This window comes from Oncorhynchus kisutch, linkage group LG13 (genome assembly GCF_002021735.2).
Source record: "Oncorhynchus kisutch isolate 150728-3 linkage group LG13, Okis_V2, whole genome shotgun sequence".
Classification (NCBI taxonomy): Eukaryota; Metazoa; Chordata; class Actinopteri; order Salmoniformes; family Salmonidae; genus Oncorhynchus; species Oncorhynchus kisutch.
Genome location: NC_034186.2, coordinates 60,938,582 through 60,957,678, shown reverse-complemented (window position 1 = coordinate 60,957,678; position 19,097 = coordinate 60,938,582). Strand labels below are relative to the sequence as shown.

The 19,097-nt window shown below is 42.2% G+C and overlaps 1 protein-coding gene across 1 annotated transcript; it reads left to right on the top strand.

Moving 5' to 3' along the window:
• The first annotated feature begins 257 nt into the window (after positions 1-257).
• On the top strand, positions 258-17,072 carry LOC109901724 (soluble guanylate cyclase 88E). The gene is made up of 17 exons (XM_031786795.1): positions 258-385; positions 976-1,152; positions 1,460-1,592; positions 1,709-1,883; positions 2,013-2,104; positions 2,334-2,591; positions 5,865-6,063; positions 6,740-6,862; positions 7,178-7,298; positions 10,819-10,948; positions 11,289-11,435; positions 11,761-11,907; positions 12,138-12,294; positions 13,026-13,135; positions 14,994-15,083; positions 15,331-15,449; positions 15,692-17,072. The coding sequence occupies exons 2-17, from the start codon at positions 1,025-1,027 to the stop codon at positions 16,092-16,094; spliced, it is 2,532 nt and encodes an 843-aa protein (XP_031642655.1). The 5' UTR covers positions 258-385; positions 976-1,024; the 3' UTR covers positions 16,095-17,072.
• Positions 17,073-19,097: the final 2,025 nt, after the last annotated feature.

The following is a 19,097-nucleotide window of genomic DNA, read 5'->3' as shown; positions in this document are numbered from 1 at the left end:
TTAAAACATTTAGACTTATATCACAGGGGGGGGGGGGGGGGGCATGCCCCTCTTGAGAGATTCCCCACAATAAGCCCACACACTTTTCCTTTTGGCATTCATAACCAAGATCCAAACACAGCTTACAGCACAGTACACACACACATTGGCCTGCTATGCCTTCAGCGAGCTAGAAAGTCACCACTATTACCTTTTCTTTGGTACCTGCCAGAAACATGCCTTGGCACGCTTATTTTAGGCCCTGCCACCCATTGACTTGATAGAGAAGTGTCTGAAGAGGGCCAGTGTCACGAGCAGGTGTTTGGCCAGTCAGATCAGGGAGCAGCATTTTGGCGTTCGCTCCCACAGTTGGACCAGCAAATTACATATCACTGAGGGACTGCAGGTAAGGGACCCATATTTTCACCCTCTTCTTCTGCTTTTTCTTTTGGAAAACTTTTGATATACTATGGGGAAACGTTTGTGTTAGCTGGCTAAATGTTGTGGAACATCCTGACAATTTTAGGTTCGAGGTGCCATAGACTAGAGGCAGTACTGTGCAGTGTAGTGTCTTATTTAAAGATGAGTCTTTAAAGGATAATCTTGTACTATTGTAAAAGTCTTCTGATCAACACTGACAAAAGAGTATTGTGTAACAGTGTGCAGAGGTAGGGAGGTGTTTGAGGAGGTTACCAGACACTCAAACCTCAGGGTAAGAGTCTAAAGTAACTCATTGTGTCTGTATATGTACACATGATTTGTGTCCATGTGAAAATGTATTTGTGATATAGATTTTCTCCTTTTTACTCATCGGTTAAATACTGCACATGTGCTAGTACTAGAGTAGAGCTGTGTGTAGAGCAAGATGTTAATCTTTCTCAGGAGACCCAAAAGGGATGATTTATTGATTTTGGAAAATATTTGTGGCTCATCCTATATGCAAAATGACTCAGACTGCAGGTGTTTTACACTTCTTCTTTCCTTACCATTCCTCAGTAAAGCAGTTAAACTTGGCAGAAATCTGGAGGTTCCCAACCCCCTTAAGATGTACGGCCTGTACTTGGAAGCGGTGAATGATTATATCAATGAGTCGTACGGAGAGGATGTATGGAGGCTGATAGAGGCTCGGGCAGAGATACCGCATCTCAAGTTTGTCCGCCATCAGATGTACAAGTACGGCCATATCCCATCTTAACTGTCGGGGCAAACTACATCTCTGTACCCATCATATGCGTCATATTTACTTTATATTCTAACTTTACCAGGAAAGGAAGTAACTTGAGGTTTCACTTGAATCTCTTTCCTGATAGACTTGGCAAAAGCACAACAAGTTAACATAGACCATCAATACATAACACACACACAGACAACAGGTCAATGAATGCACTAACTGTAAGTCGCTCTGGATAAGAGCATCTGCTAAATGACTAAAATGTCAATGTAAATGTCATATCTAGGTATCTCCCTTCTTCCCCTGCAGTGACAACCTAATCCTGCGGCTAGCCAAGGCAGCTGGTGAGGTCCTGGGGAAGACCCATGATGAGCTCATGTATGCCTTCGGGGTTTACATGGTGAAGAGGATCGGGAACTATGGCTACGAGAGGATTCTCAAGGTGACCTAGTGCCTAGTGGCCCTCAAGTGTCACTAGGCATAATCGACCCTAATTAATGATCAATACACGGGTGTGTGTGTGTAATGTCATTATTTATCCCTTGTCCATTCATCCAGGTGTTGGGGCGTAATGTGCGTGACTTCATCAATGAGCTGGACAACCTGCACGAGTACTTCCGCTTCTCTTTCCCCAAGGTACAGCCTCCCAGCTTCTGTGTGGAGGAGGAGTGTGAGACCAGCCTCACCCTGCACTACCGCAGCACCCGCAAGGGCTTCACCCAGTTTGTCAAAGGTAGATAGGGAGCACCACAGAGGACAAACATAGCAAAGCACTATATTATATTTGGTAATACTATACATAGGATGCATGTCACACATCTCCAAACTGTAAAAATACTTGTTCTCTCTTCCCATACTGTAGGCCAGCTGTCTCAAGTGGGAAGGCAGTTCTACAATACAGACATTGAAGTTGAGATCCTGTCCAAAGAGGAGACTGAGAAGATGACATATGTGGTATGTACTGTACTGTGGGCATCTGCCTATCTGAAGCTACTTCTTTTCAACAATTTTATGTACACCCCAGCGCACGTGCAAGTAACTCCTCTGAACTAGGAGTGCATCACTTTCCAAGTGCTACTGTTTGCCCCATTGTCAAACAACTTTAGTTTCAGGCCCCATTGTCATGATACGCACAACCTTAAGATCCTCACAGCTGCGTTGCCGTGATGTCTCTTTGCCACAGATCTACAAGATGAACTTTGACAACGCTGCCTTCAAGCACCGCATGCCCCAGCAGAAGACGGCCCCGGGGTACGAGAAACTACCCATGAAGAGGGGCATCTTTTTCGACATGTTCCCCTTTAGTGTGATCTTCCGCCGGGACATGACCATGTACCGCATTGGGGACGGCCTAAAGGAGGTCTTCTCCGACCTGCAGGGCAAGAAGGTCAACGAAGAGTTCACCCTGGTGCGGCCCATGCTGGAGTTCAGCTGGGACAACGTGAGTACAGGAGGGGAGAGAGAGTGGGATGAGGGTTCTGTTACATTTGGTGTGGTTTTTCCACTTACCTAGGCTATTGTTGTCAATCCAGAGAGTTTTTTTGTGGATATTTGGGTAATTTAGTAACATTCAACAACCCCCTTTAATGGTCCCAAACATTGAAAATCATGTGTTTCATCACATTGGATGATATTTGGATGAAATCAGTTCAAAGTAGGGTAACCCAAGTATGAAGAACGTCTGTAGCTGGCACATTGATCATGTTTGATCATAAAGTTACTGGTCCCCTCCCCCTTGTCAAACGCTTGGATTCAGTCAGGCATTACCAAGGATTTACTTCCTGCTTTATCCAACGTCACATAAAGCCGGAAATGTAATACACCAACGGTAGCGTCGTATCATCTTAAAGTATTTAAATATGTACCGCCTTAAAACCATAATTGCATGTGTTCCTACGCCTTGCTTTGGCTTTGTTTACAAACTGTAGGCAAGCTACTAGTAGCTAGCTCAAGCAGAACGTACAACCAAATAATATATATTTTTTAAATATACTGGTAGCCAACAAGCTACTTACCAGCATGCCGGAAAAAAGCACATTGTGACTGGATGCCATAGTGTAAATTTAACGTTACACTATTTTCTGAAGAAAGAAGACATCCGACAGCAGTGTCTCATTTTTATTTTGGGTGGACAGGCTTCACCGAAAATTACAATTATGTCACGGGTGTGCAGTGCACATTTTGAGCGAAGTTGCTTTATCAATTGGGGAGAATATTCGATTGGTCTTGCCAGGAAGCTAATCCTAAAGACGGATTCAATACCATCATTGACAGTGGAACAGTGGGTCTTGAAAGTGCTGAGTGTCATTATGATTTTCACTTTTCATCTCCTTTTGGTCTTTTCACTATCTTCAAGCTGTAATGATAGACATTTTAGAAAATTCAACATCTATTTTGTCTGCACAGCTTCCCAGCCAACCACCACAGCAGGAATGCTGTGATACAAAATCTGCTTTCCAAAGGCAAAGAAGGGGGGGGGGGGATATGCTGTGAAACATGTGAAGACAGACCCAACATACTGTAAGCCATGTATTAATTTCCAGTGGTGGAAAAAGTACCCAATTGTCATACTTGAGTAAAAGTAAAGATATGTTAATAGAAAATTACTCAAGTAAAAGTGAAAGTCACCCAGTAAAATACTACTTGACCAAACGTCTAAAAGTATTTTGTTATAAATATACTTAAGTATCAAAAGTAAGTATAATTGTTAAAATATTTAAGTATCAAAAGTAAAAGTATGAATAATTTCAAATGACTTATTAAGCAAACCAGACGGCACAGTTTTCTTGTGATTTTATTTACTGATAGCTCGGGACTCCAACACTTCAGACATCATTTTCAAACAAAGCATTTGTGTTTAGTGAGTCCGCCAGATCAGAGGCAGTAGAGATGACCGGGGATGTTCTCTTGATAAGTTTGTGAATTGGACCATTTTCCTGTCCTTCTAAGCATTCAAAATGTAAAAACAACTTTTGGGTGTCAGGGAAAATGTATGGAGTAAAAAGGTTCATTATTTTCTTTAAGAATGTAGTGAAGTAAAAATGTTCACAAATATAAATAGTGTAAGTCCAGATACACCAAAAAACGAATTAAGTACTACTGTTCATTTAAAGTCTGCACCAATTAAGCATTTCAGGCACCCAAAAATTCAAGATACAAACATTGAAACGTTTCACAAAAAAGTGCACAACCAAATATTGCATATTTCCAATTGAGTACTTCAAAAACACCAGAAAACACATTGTAAAATGAATAGATCACTACATCAACGAATCGATAGCATCATAACTAGGAACAGTAAATAAAAAACATTTCAAAAACATTACCGGCTATGTAGACAGATTCCTGGATCTCCTCTTCAACAACGTCGCGCTTGATCCAGCATGTTTACAGTATGTGGGGAAGCTGTGTGAGCTGTCCATCCCAGGACCCCTGTTTGCCCAGTGTGAGAGTTCTGACAAGGAGGAGGCCATAGTGTCCCGCTTCTTGGGGGTGACTGAAGTCTGCTTTATTGAAGCAGGGTACATGGGTCCCCCTTCCCTCCCCATCAATCTCTGTGGTTGGTTGCATTACCTAAAGCCTAAGTAATTAACTTTTAAATGATATGATATTACATTTTGTTAATTTCTATGGTTTTTTTTGCATTTGGAAGGGAGATGAGTGTTACAAATTGTATGAATCAATGGGGTCCTGGACACTAGGGTGGCTGGGTGCCTATATTAGGCTTATGGCTCTAATGATTTATTTTATGTCAAATGATATAAAATTATTCACATTTATTTCTCACCATTATTTCTCATGAGTGTTCATGTTGATCAATATTTTGGGCTATGCTGTCCTATTGTAAATGATCAAATAATTGTCTGATCAATACATACAATTCTGAACATATTGTTATTTATAATACAAGCATTTCACTACACCCGCAATAACATCTGCTAAATGTGTGTATGTGACCAACATTTTTTATTTGATTTAATGCAGAGGCACCAATAAATTGTCCAGTACACTTATTGTATGCTGTTTGTATATTCTCTTATGTGTAAGCTTCTAAGATCACTCAGGCTTTACTATTCTGGTGAAGAAGTGTATCAGTGAGCTGTATTCTGTAATTAGTTATAAAACAATAGAAATGCAATTGTGTATTACTGCTGTTTGTCTGATATCCAACAGTTCTGTTGACTATGAGAGCATTTTGCAGAGAAAATAGGTTGAGCCTACAAGTTAGGCTAGGAATGACATGTGGCCCATTGTTTACTTTGTTACAACGACCACAAGGGTGTTTCAAAGAGCTGTCAGTCAAGGCGAGCTCATGAATATAAGCTCCCTGCCCACTCAACCTGTTCTTTCAGACTTCCTGATAGTTAGAAATGAGAGAAAAGGTAACATTTCTTCAATTCTGAGCATTTTAACAGTGTACAAATATTATGGGTGATGTTTCTGTCATTCAAAGGCTATTTTTACTTGGGAAATAGGATACCTGTGCGGGACCTTTAAGCATCAACATGTCCGCATGTATCAGGGCCAGTCTCAGAATAAAGAATCTCAGAGTAAGAGTGCTGATATAGGATCAACATTGCCTTCATAATCACAATAAATAAGGTTACATGGACAGTGTGGACCTGACCCTAGATCAGCATTCCTACTCTGAGACGCTTTGTGAATACGGGCCCTGGATTTGACTGAAGTCATCTGTTTCCATGCTTCCCCTCAGATCTACACCCACCTTAACAATGTGTTTGAGCTACTGTCCAAAGCTGTGGTGGAGAGCAAGCAGAAGGTGAATGTCCCTAAACTGAGCAAGGAAAAGGAAGATGAGGGAAAAGAGGAGAACGAGAAACCCAAGAGAGAGGAAGAGAGAGGTACAGAGAAGTCAAGGGTCCGCCCGTCGCCACAGTCAACCGACAGGAGAGGGGAGTACTTTGTCCCTAACAATCTCTAGCACATGTCTAATGTTTAAGTGATTTTGATTAATTAAAGGTCCAATGCAGCTGTTTTTATCTCAATATCAAATATCAAAATTTCTGGGTAACAATTAAGTAAGTTACTGTGATTGTTTCAACTAAAATTATCAAAAAGAAAGACAAATAGCTTCTTAGTAAAGATCAATTTCTTAAACAAGAATTTTGCTAGGACTGTCTGGTAGTGGGGAGGGGAAAACTAGCTGTTATTTGCAGAGAGGTTTGGAACTCTTTCTTATTGGTCTATTCACTTAACTTACTGCCTGGTGATGTCAACAGGCAGGCCAAAACTCCATCCCACCAAAAAGGCTGACATTTCAAGCAGTCCTTTCAAACAGCTCTTACACTAAAAGGGTATTATAATAATTTTCATAATTTCACAGTATTATTCCAACCTCATAGTGTGGAAATATATATAAAACACGGGAAAATCTCATTTTTGACTGCACTGGGCTTTGAAAGTCTTCCAATATGTGTAACAATAAATAATCTCTGTCAGTGCTGTTATAAACATGAGTGAAATGCATCAAACAAATGTCACTCACTCAGCCACCCATTCTCCCTCCATAACTCAGTCATTCCCTCCCTCCCTCCGTCATTCATTCCCTCCTTTCCTCTGGCCCATTAGATGTGAAGTCTGTGGAGGAGATGAAGGGGGATCAGGAGTTCAGCAGTGCTCTGACACAGTACAACAGCTCAGCCAACTCAGGGGGAGAGGACATCGAGCTGCTCGCCTTCCAGACTGTCACCGGTGAGAACCCCTTCTTCCTCGCCCTCCACACTTCTTTTTCTTATCTTCCCACCTGTCCAGCTCACCAAAATAAGCTTACATGCTACATAGCTTTGTTCTCCTAAATTTGACAGGGGTACAGAAATCCACCTCAAGGCCAGAATCAAAACAGTCAGTGATTGCCCTGTCTATTTTGAATGAAGTATTAACTATACCATTTTGAATAACTAGAGTGTAAATGGTCTTGGAATTGTTGGGGACAATTCAAAATTTCAAACCAATGTTTCCAAGTTCTATGTCTGTGGATGACGCCACCCTTCTCTTCGTCATCCCCAGGGAAGTGCAGTGAAACCATCTTCGAGGATATGAGGGAACCTCCCAAGAAGCCCCTCCACCTGAAGGGTCAAATGAAGTACGTCCCCCAGTGGGACTCGCTCATCTTCCTCAGTACACCCATGTAAGACCACCCACAACATCCTTACAGTACCTAGTCATTATCTGACTATGAAGGCAATACGTAATCCAATTCAAAACTTGCCTTGAGGCTACAGCTATGTGATGCCACGGTCAGACGTGCTTACAAAGCAACCAAAAAAAGGTGAATCCAAAGCTTCGATAGTATAAAAACAAACAAAACTATATTTTACAAACAAAGATCATTTCATCGACTATAGTCCATCCAGGCCCACGTGAGCCATAACACCAAACCACAAATTAGGTATAGGGAAGGGGAACAAGGGGGTGTGCCCAGGTAAGGCTCAATTTGGCAAATCTGACCATAATTCTATCCTCCTGGTTCATGCTTGCAAGCAGAAACTAAAGCAGGAAGTACCAGTGACTCGCTTAATACGGAAGTAGTCAGATGACACGGATGCTACGCTACAGGACTGTTTTGCTAGCACAGACTGGAGTATGTTCCGGGATTCATCCAATGGCATTGAGGAGTATACCACCTCAGTCATCGGCTTCATCAATAAGATAAGTGCATTGACGACGTCGTCCCCAGTGACCTTACATACATATCCCAAGCAGAAGCCATGGATTACAGGCAACATCCACATCAAGCTAAAGACTAGAGTTACCGCTTTCAAGGAGGGGGACACAAATCCGGACAGTTATATGAAATCCCGCTACGCCCTCAGACGAACCATCAAACAGGCAAAGTGTCAATACAGGATTAAGATTGAATCCTACTACACTGGCTCTGACGCTCGTCGGATGTGGCAGGGCTTGAAAACTATTACGGACTACAAAGGGAAACCCAGCCATGAGCTGCCCAGTGACATGAGAGCCTACTAGACAAACTAAATGCCTTTTATGCTCACTTTGAGGCAAATCAACACTGAAGCATGCATAGAGCACCAGCTGTATCGGACGACTGTGTGATAACACTCTCCATAGCCGATGTGAGCAAGACCCTTTAAACAGGTCAACATTCACAAAGCCGCGGGGCCAGGCAGATTGCCAGGACGTGTACTCTCAAAGCATGCCAGGACCAACTGTCAAGTGTCTTCACTGACATTTTCAACCTCTCCCTGACAGAGTCTGTAATACTTACATGTTTCAAGCAGACGACAATAGTCCCTGTGCCCAAGGAAGCGAAGGTAACCTGCCTAAATGATTACCTCCCTGTAGCACTCACGTCGGTAGCTATGAAGTGCTTTGAAAGGCTCGTCATGGCTCACATTAACAGCATCATTCCCGGATACACTAGACACTCAATGTGAGGAAGACAAAGGAGCTGGTTGTGAACTACAGGAAAAGGTGGGCCGAACAGGCCCCCATTAAAATCGATGTGGCTGTAGTGGAGCGGGTCGAGAGTTTCAAGTTCCTTGGTGTCCACATCACCAACAAACTATCATGGTCCAAACACACGAAGACAGTAGTGAAGAGGGCACGACAACACCTTTTCCCCCTCAGGAGATGTGGCATGGGTCCCCAGATCCTGAAAAGGTTCTACAGCTGCACCATCGAGAGCATCCTGACCGGTTGCTTCACCGCCTGGTATGGCACCTGCTCGGCATCTGACCTTAAGGTGCTACAGAGGGTAGTGCGTACAGCCCAGTACATCACCGGGGCAAAGCTTCCTGCCATCCAGGACCTATATACTAGGCAGTGTCAGAGGAAAGTCCCAAAAATTGTATAAGATTCCAGTCACCCAAGTCACAGAGCGCCAAGTAGTTCGGTACCGCACGGCAAGTGGTGCAGGAGCGGCAAGCCTAGGACCTAAAGGCTCCTTAACAGCTTCTACCCCAAGCCGTAAGACTGCTGAACAATTAATCAAATGGCCACTCTGACTATTTACATTGACCCCCCCCCTCATTTGTTTTTACACTGCTGCTACTCGCTGTCTATTGTCTATGCATTTTTACTTTACCCCTACCTACATGTACAAATTACCTCAACTAACCCGGAACCCCTGCATACCGGTACCTCGTTATTGTTTCTTTATTGTGTTACTTTTTATTATTTTATACTTTCGTTTATTTGATAAATATTTTCTTAACTTGAACTGCATTGTTGGTTAAGGGCTTGTAAGGAATCATTTCACTGTTATATTCGGCGCATGTGACAAATAAAGTTTGATTCGATTGCTTTCAAATACCCATGATTACCATAATAGAAAACCCAAAACATGATTTCTGTAAGGACAGACGCTGCACCCGGACCCGACATCACCAACAAAAACAAAGAACTCCCTGATGCTTCAAATTGTGTTGTCAGCCTTCTGTAAGGACAGACGCTGGGAGATGAGAAGCAAGTACAGGGACTGAATATTTAATAAATAACCGACATGAAACAAAACACGGACAACGTCTGGACAAGGGAACCATAATGACAATAATGCTGACTCAGGAAAGAAACTGAGGAAGTGACAGATATAGGGGAGGTAATTAATAACGTGATGAATCCAGGTGAGTCCAATGAAGCGCTGATACGAGTAACGATTGTGACAGGTGTGCGTAATGATAAGCAGCCTGGAGACCTCAAGCACCAGCGTGGGGGAGCGGGAGCAGACTTGAAAGATTTAAGACAAACCATAAATGTTCATAATGAGACTGAACGTAAGGGAAGTTGGCTCTTACCTTAGATAACACTTACTTTAGATATTCCTTACCTTATGGTGTGTCTGTGTTTATTAGCATATGATAATAATAATAAAAACAATGATATGCTATATTTATAATATTACTATATGCCTATAAATATGTTCAGTATGCATAATATATATTTGGTCCGATGTTTCATGAGCTGAAATAAAAGATCCCAGAAATTTTCTGTACGCACAAAAAGCTTATTTCTCTCCAATTTTGTGCAGAAATTTGTTTACATCCCTGTTAGTGAATATTTCTCCTTTGCCAAGGTAATCCATCCACCTGACAGGTCTGGTATATCAAGAAGCTGATTAAACAGCATGATCATTACACAGGTGCACCTTCTGCTGGGAACAATAAAAGGCCACTCTAAAATGTGCAGTTTTGTCACACAACACAATGGCACAAATGTCTTAAGTTTTGAGCGAGCTTGCAATTGACGTGATGACTGCAGAAATATCCACCAGAGCTGTTGCCAGAGAATTGAATGTTAATTTCTCTACCATAAGCCACCTCCAACGTAATTTTAGAGAATTTGTCAGTACATCCAATCGGCCTCAAAACCACGTGTAACCACGCCAGCCCAGGAGCTCCACATCCGGCTTCTTCACCTGCGGGATCATCACCAGCCACTCAGACAGCTGATAAAGCTGAGAAGTATTTCTGTCTGTAATAAAGCCTATTTTGTGGGGGGAAACTCATTCTGATTGGCTGGGCCTGGCTTCCAATTGGGTGGGCCTATGAACTGTAACTCAGTAAAATCGCTGAAATTGTTGCATGTTGCGTTTATCCGCTTCCCTTTACCTTTCCAATCCATTCTTATCTCCCTTTCTGCCACTCACCCCATCCTTGCTGTCTCTCTCATTCCTCTTCCTCTTCCAGTATAGAGACAGTGGAGGACATGATTAAAATGGGCGTCTATGTGAATGATCTGAACCTACACGACTCCAGCCGAGAGCTCATCTTAGCTGGAACACAGCAGTCGGCTGAACTTCAGCTGGCTCTTGACCAGGTAAGTCATACACATTTCATATATACCACATACCACCATTTAGAATAGGAATAGCACACAACCATACTTTGGTACATTGTTAACATTATCAGATAACTCTTCTACTAACTGGGCCAAGTTTTCCTCATCTAAGAATGCAAGACATACTACTATACCCACACACAGTCCTGCTCATAGGCAGCTTCATTTTCAAAGTTACAAATAAAGACATATGTAGTGTAAAGTTCACACTGAAAGGGAGAAGCAAAGACCATCTCAAGGGCAGGGCTGGATTTGAAGAAGGATGAGGAGTTAGTTGACTGACAACTCTCTCTCTCTCTGGTGGCTACTCCCACTCCAGGAGCAGCAGAAGTATGCCCAGCTCCAGGAGATCATCAAGAAGCTGGACGAGGAGAAGAAGAGAGGAGACTCCCTCCTCTACGCCATGATCCCCAAAGCTGTGGCTGACCGGCTCAGGAAGGGTATCACGGCCCTGGAGACATGCCAGGTACTAACCCACAGCCGTACATTTACAGATACATATACAGATATACAGGGTGCATCCAAAATGGCACCCCATTCCCTATATATTGCACTATATAAGGCCCAGGCTCTGGCCAAAAGTAATGCACTATATAGGCAATAGGGTGCCATTTTAGACACAGCCATAGGATTTGTAGAGGAAACTATCCTCCATGTTGGCTCAAAACCTTCAATGACAATAAGGCTCAATTGGAATCCAACGAGCCACCTCAGTTCTGTCAAGCCAGAAGAAACACCACAGTAAAATGTCAAGCATTTAAGTGTGCTGGTATTTCCTTTCCGTTTCCCAGGTGTTCCCGGACGTGACCATCCTATTCAGCGACGTGGTGAAGTTCAACGAGATCTGCATCCACATCACGCCCATGCAGGTGGTGGACATGCTCAACGAGATCTACATCGTCTTCGACACGCTCAGCGAGAAGCACAACGTCTACAAGGTGAATGACTAGGACAATACAAAACAAGGGCCTCTGTGGGAACAATATGCCTGAATACTCAACCAAGGTTGGCTGGACCAAAAAGGAGAACACAGACTCTATTATCATGCATTGAGTGGCTGTAGCAATGTTTTACAGAGTGGAATATTTAGTTTGTTTCATTGGTAGGATATAATTTATACAGTAATGCTTCTAAACATACAACTTGACTCTTATTCCCCTGGGTTCAGGTGGAGACCATCCGAGATGCCTACATGGTGGTGGCAGGCGTGCCCAATAAGACAACCTTCCATGCACACCACATATGTGACATGGCCCTGGACATGCTGAGCTCCATCGACCACCTCAAAGACCCCTCCACTGGAGACAATATCCAGATCAGAGTCGGTGAGCAGAGACCATTGAAATACAATCTAGTCACTCTATTTCTATGGCACAGACAGTGTAGACAGGAGTGGGCCTTACCATAGAAATATAATTACTACATGTTATCTGATTACAAACAAACTGTACCTGTAATACGTTACTAGCAAAAATATTGTATTCCGATTACAGATATATTTGAAAAACTAGATGATTACTTCTTGGGTTACTTTTAAATTCATAAAGCACGATTGCGGGACAAAATACATTATGACACCTTTCTGTTTTCTCAACGACATTCAATTCAGCATTGAAAAAAAGCCGCAAGTTGTTCCACCTGAGCGAGTCTGACCACAAGTCAGAGACCACTATGTTTGATGGATCCTTTTTGTCTTCCTTTAATGCCTCTTTGGGGGAAAGTAATTGAAAAGTAACCAGATTACATTACTGAGTTTGGGTAATCCAAAAGTTACATTACTGATTACAATTTTGGTCATGTAACTGTAACGGATTAAATTTATATAGTAACCTACCCAACCCTGCATATGACAGACATAAAGCATACACATACTGTACGGTGTCTCTTTATAATCCGGTCAAAAGGAAGTCATAGGCTTGATATTGTCTAGCCATCCCTGACTGTGCTCCTCAGTTAATGCTGCCAGATTTATACTCCTTAAAGCACCCTGAATCTAGAGCCACTGATCCAGGTTCAGCAAAGCAGTTTAACTTCATTGTGTGTTGTTTCCCTTCAGGGATCCACTCAGGGATGGTGGTGGCTGGGGTGGTGGGGCTGAAGATGCCTCGCTACTGTCTGTTTGGAGACACAGTCAACACTGCCTCCCGCATGGAGAGCAATGGGGTGGTGAGTGCTGACATTAGAACATAACCTCACTATAGGGTAAATCCATTTGAAATCAATGACTTTTTGACAGCATTCCTTTTTATTTAGACAAAAGGTTCCATACATGTTCTATTTCTTTGATTGACACCCACTCTGTATTCAAGAGCATGTTGTGTCTCAACCAATGGCGGTCACAACCAATGTTCCCTCAAAAGAATGTAGGCACTGAGCAAATTTCAGGTTTGCTGAGCGCAAACCTGAACGTTGTGAAAATTCTGTACAACTTCCGGCGTGCATTTACTGTGAACATTGATGCTGTACCCGGTTTAAGTTAGTTTTGACAGTGGTCAAGTAGGCTACTGTGGCTATTTGATCATAATGTAGGCCTACCAGAGTGGCCTACCATCAAAAACAGAGAAAATGCATCCCATAAAATGTTTACATTGAAATAGCTGTTCTATCATTGAGTCTACAGTAGGAGCCAATGTGTGGTGTTCAAAGTAGGTCTACATTCCATGAGACTTTTGAAAAAAAACATGCTGGGCTTGACATTAACCTGTTTATCCACTTGTCCTTCAGACAAGGAGGTGACTGAAAAGTATATGTTGTTTGATGCAAGAAACCACTTTACAAAATAAAACCCTAAATTATTCCCATACTATTATTACTATTATTACAGAGTCAGACAAGTTATGCTACCCTCTGCCTATTGCCTTATTCAAGCCCGTCTCAAAATACAACACTGCCCCTTTAAGACATAAAAAAAATGTCTTTACCTGACTCGCTTTTCAAAGATGTCTTGAAATGCACACATTTTGTTTTGCTCTTGTAGGAAGCAATCACTCCCCCATTGCTGACTACAAATTATCTATAATTGGGCTAATAACTTACTAACTAGCAAAGGATATGAACAAATGTACAAATGTACACACATTGCTACATGTAGCTCTTGCTTTGATCTCAAAACAAGCACATCTAAAAAAGAGTCCAGTTCAAAGTGAATGGCACAGATCCATATATAGCAATGGTCTATTTGCATATCGGCCAACTGTAGCTCTGATTGGTTATGGCGCACTGGTCTGTGTAGAGTAAGGGCCTGAGTTGTGCCGGTCATTGCAATAGATGTGTTCTGCCTACAACAAAATCTCTTGCATACTTAGTTTTGTTTCGGTATATTGCATTGAATGTGGCTAATATTGCATTGATTCAATCAAAATCACAAAGGGAAATGTTGATAGTGTTAACTAATGGGGAAAACTCTGCGTAGGCTGATATTTCTTCTGTGTGGCAGTCCCGGGGATCTGCGTGTCCACGCACAGCTTGGAGGGAACATTGGGCACAACACAAAAACCTCTGATGATGTCAAATAGGGTCTAAGCTACAATGTATGTGAATATTTAAAAATATCTGAGGTTACACATTTTTTGATCATTGACGTTTAAGGTTAAAGGAAATTACATACTTTAAAAAAAGAAATGATCAAATGGTTTGACAACCCTGTTTGTAAGCTTTTAAATTATACCAATTATCAACCGTTTATATTTTCCAGTGATGAAGACATGGATGTCTCATGGTATGGTGGGGTATGCAAAATAGGTCAACTTTATCTCTTGAAAGTTTAGGCATTCAGGTCCATAGGTCACGTTCTGAGCACTTCTACAATGGACACATTTTTATGGAAGGATTTGTTCAACTGAAAAGGGGTGCTGTCAAAAAGTGATTGAATTCAAATGGATTTACCCAATAGACGCAATCAATTAGCACTGTATAGCAAATCATTTATTTCCTAAGTAGGCCACAAGTAGATTAATGCGACATTAAGTGAGCTGAATAGTTAGCACTATGGCAGCCATCAACCTCTGTGTGTCTGTCTGTACAGGGCATGCAGATCCACATAAGCCAGACCACCAAAGACCACTTGGAACATGAGCCCTACATAATTGAGGAGAGGGGAAAGATTTTTGTGAAGGTATGTGTACGATGTTCCATCATGGCACTGTTATGCTCCACCTGCCAAACAGACAAAAATGAACCATACTAAATCCATTTAAAAAATATTTCTATTAAAATATATTTTGATCTCTTCAGGAGTTTTATCAAAGTTCAAAAGTCCTGAAATTGTCATTTGCGGCCCATCCATTGGCTGAGTTGACAGGTATTGAACATAAGGACCATGAACACGGTACTATTTCTGCCTAAATTCTGTCAATTCACAGGGTAAAGGCTACATGAAGACATATTGGCTGAAGGGGAAGAAGGACCTGTCGTTTAAGACTCCAGCAGAGCTCCGCTACAGCAGTGAACAGAAGGACTCAGAGGACAGGAGCTCCAATGGGTAAGTGGAGCAAGGGAGGAGGCAACACCAATCTCTTCTGTAGGGATATACTGCAAGATGCCCTATCTCATATGACTGCGAACTGTTCATTGAACTTCACTTCTGTATAGTTAGTAAGGTTCCAACATCAGCCTGTTTGTGGAGCGAAGGGCTTGCATAAGAAAAACACACCTGCTACTAATTTGCTTTGCTTTTGTACATACTGTATGTGGTCATTTTCTTTTATACATTCCAACACACAGGTCCACCTGCACCAACACCAAGCGCTCCACCTCCAACCTGAACATTCCCAACGAGGAGCAGGCAGAGGGCAAGCCCACCCCCACAGAGCTGCCTGCAGAGCCCTTACCTTCACTAGAGGGCGCCCCTGAGGACCCCACAGACCCCACCGAGCCCCAGGAGAAGAAAGTAAAAAAGAACACTAAGAACAACAACAAAGGGGGCGTGGCCAAGCCCGAAGCTCCTCCCCAGCAGGTCAATGTAGTGCAGGAGAGTGCAGTTCTTCCTGCTGCTGCCCAGGAGACCCCCACGGCTCCCCCGGCCTCCGCCGCCCCAGTGCTCAACAACAAGAAGAACAGCTTCAGGCAGCACACCAAGCTGCCCGCCCACCTTCCCATGCGCAGCACTTCCTGCTGCCTACTGTGAGAGGAGAGGCTAAAATAATGTGACTGGCCTGCATCTTATTGACAGTCCTGTGAAGGCAAACCTGAAACTGACCCTAACCTTGAACCTCAACCAATTAGAAAATTCTACATGGTTTCGCTGGTTAGTCATGTCCCTTTTAGTTTTTCCCTACTGTGAGATGGACCAGGCCAGAGTTCAAGACCTCTCAGATCATGGGCCAGCCTTCATGTTCGATATATTTTATGATGCCCTGGTGTCTATCCTATGTTTTTTCTTAGGCAGGACCTGAGGGTCCCCACAGCAATATTCAGGGCATCCCACACCTAAATGTAATGTATTAATCAATTTATTCAAGGTGGAGTAACAGAGGTAGACAGGGCGGACCACCTCACCTAAGTAATAATAGTGGAAACATTGATGCTCCTAAAATTAAACAAATGTGACATTGCTGAAAAGGGAAAAAAACATTTATCTCCCAAACAAATATATACTGATACTCATGTCTTGATGACATGTTAAACAGTGGGCCTTTTTTGGTAATACAAGCACCTGGCTAATGTTATGGATTTCTGCATGTTGTTGATAGGAAACAGGTCAATAAATGTACAGTTCATGTACTATTTATTAAGTTATTACCGTTGGTGAAAACACATTTTCTAATTACAGGATCACAATGGATTGGTATACAGAGTAAGATGATATGTCAAGAGATGGTTGTATTTTATTTGCATAAACTAGTTCTGAGAAGTCTGACACAAGTTACAGTTCTGATACTGTATTTAATGATGGAATAATATTGACTTTAATAATCATTTATATAATAGCGCTTTTCCTAATGCTGTAAGTGCTTTACTTTTCTGTTTTGTATTTGTAATTTGTTGCACGTTTACTGTATGTTAGCACTTCTTTGTCCATAAAAACTGTACAGACAAACACGTCACGTGTTTATTTCCTTGTTGATATCTGTAAATGTTTTGCTTGACAATAAACACACACAAAAAATTGTGATTCGCTCACAATGTCAGAGGGACAGCTGAGACAGCTGAGATTGTGTGTGCTCAGAGAACAGGTAAGCAGCACCAGTCAGAAAATACTAAATGTCCAAAATGTGGAATGAAAAGACAGTAAAGTGGACAAAGACTTTAGGCCTACACTGAGCTCAATTAATGTCCAAATAGAAATCCCATCATGACAATTATTTCATAATCTTATTCTAGATTAAGAATTTCTTCACTAAAGTGGGAGGCCCAATGTCCTTGATCTTTTAACTAAGGAGGTAACAAATTATACATAATCTGTGATCAAAGAAAATGTACAGTGCCTTCAGAAAGTATTCATACCCCTTGACTTATTCCACATTTTGTAGTGGTAACCTGAATTCGAAATGGATTCAAAAATATATAAACTCAGCAAAAAGAGACATCCTCTCACTGTCAACTGCGTAAATATTTGTATGAACATAACAAGATTCAACAATATTTGTATGAACATAACAAGATTCAACAACTGAGACATAAACTGAACGAAGTTCCACAGACATGTGACTAACGGAAATGGAATAATGTGTCCCTGAACAAAGGAGGGGTCAAAATCAAAAGTAACAGTCAATGCAGCTGGTGGCCACACCAAAGTATACTAAGTAGTGCAGTGCATCTCCTCCTCATGGACTGCACCAGATTTGCCAGTTGTTGCTGTGATATGTTACCCCACTCTTCCACTAAGACACTTGCAAGTTTCTGGACATTTCTGGGGGGAATGGGCCTCACCCTCACCCTCCAATCCAACAGGTCCCAGACATGCTCAACAGGATTGAGATCCGGGCTCTTCGCTGGCCATGGCAGAACACTGACATTCCTGTCTTGCAGGAAATCACGCACAGAACGGGCAGTATGGCTGGTGGCATTGTCATGCTGGAGGGTCATGTCAGCATGAGACAGCAGGAAGGGTACGCATATGTTGAAGAATAGCCGTAAGGGACCACATTGAGCAAGTGGACACATGATGGCTCCCGCAGAAAATCTTGCGTAAAGTACAGAGGTAGCCATTATTCCAATCGCTTCTAATGTGAGAAACCAATTGTCCCAACGGATATATTATCGAATAGATATGTGAAAAACACCTTGAGGATTGATTCTAAACAACGTTTGCCATGTTTCTGTCGATATTATGGAGCTAATTTGGAAAAAAGTTTGGCGTTGTAGTGACTGCATTTTCCGGTCGATTTCTCAGCCAAATGTGAAGAACAAACGGGAGCTATTTCGCCTACAAAAATAATATTTTTGGAAAAAAGGAACATTTGCTATCTAACTGGGAGTCTCCTGAGTGAAAACATCCGAAGTTCTTCAAAGGTAAATGATTTAATTTGATTGCTTTTCTTATTTTCGTGAAAATGTTGCCTGCCGCTAGCAGAGCCTAGCATAGCATTATGCCATGATAAACTTACACAAAAGCTTGTCTAGCGTTGGCTGTAAAGCATATTTTGAAAATCTGAGATGACAGTGTGATTAACAAAAGGCTAAGCTGTGTCTCAATATATTTCATTTGTGATTTTCATGAATAGGAAGATTTTCTAGGAAGATTTATGTCCGCTGCGTTATGCTAATTAGTTTGAGGCGATGATTACGCTCCCGGATCCGTTTGAGGGTCACAAGAAGTTAAAACAGGTCAACATTCACATTCAAGTAGACCACCATAGTCCCTGTGCCCAAGGAAGCGAAGGTAACCTGCCTAAATGATTATCGCCCCGTGGCACTCACGTCGGTAGCCATGAAGTGCTTTGAAAGGCAGGTCATGGCTCACATCAACAGCATCCTCCCGGACACCCTAGACCCACTCCAATTCGCATACCACCCCAACAGATCCACAGATGACGCAATCTCAATCGCACTCCACACTGCCCTTTCTCACCCGGACAAAAGGAACACCTATGTGAGAATGATGTTCAATGACTAGAGCTCAGCGGTCAACACCATAATGCCCACGAAGCTCATCACTAAGCTAAGGACTCTGGGAATAAACACCTCC

Excerpts from the sequence above, each read along its gene's own strand:
- LOC109901724 (XM_031786795.1), top strand. The coding sequence starts at position 1,025 with ATGTACGGCCTGTACTTGGAAGCGGTGAATGATTATATCAATGAGTCG. Across the intron at positions 1,884-2,012 it reads CTTCACCCAGTTTGTCAAAG|GCCAGCTGTCTCAAGTGGGA; the intron begins GTAGATAGGGAG and ends CCCATACTGTAG. Across the intron at positions 12,295-13,025 it reads CAATATCCAGATCAGAGTCG|GGATCCACTCAGGGATGGTG; the intron begins GTGAGCAGAGAC and ends GTTTCCCTTCAG.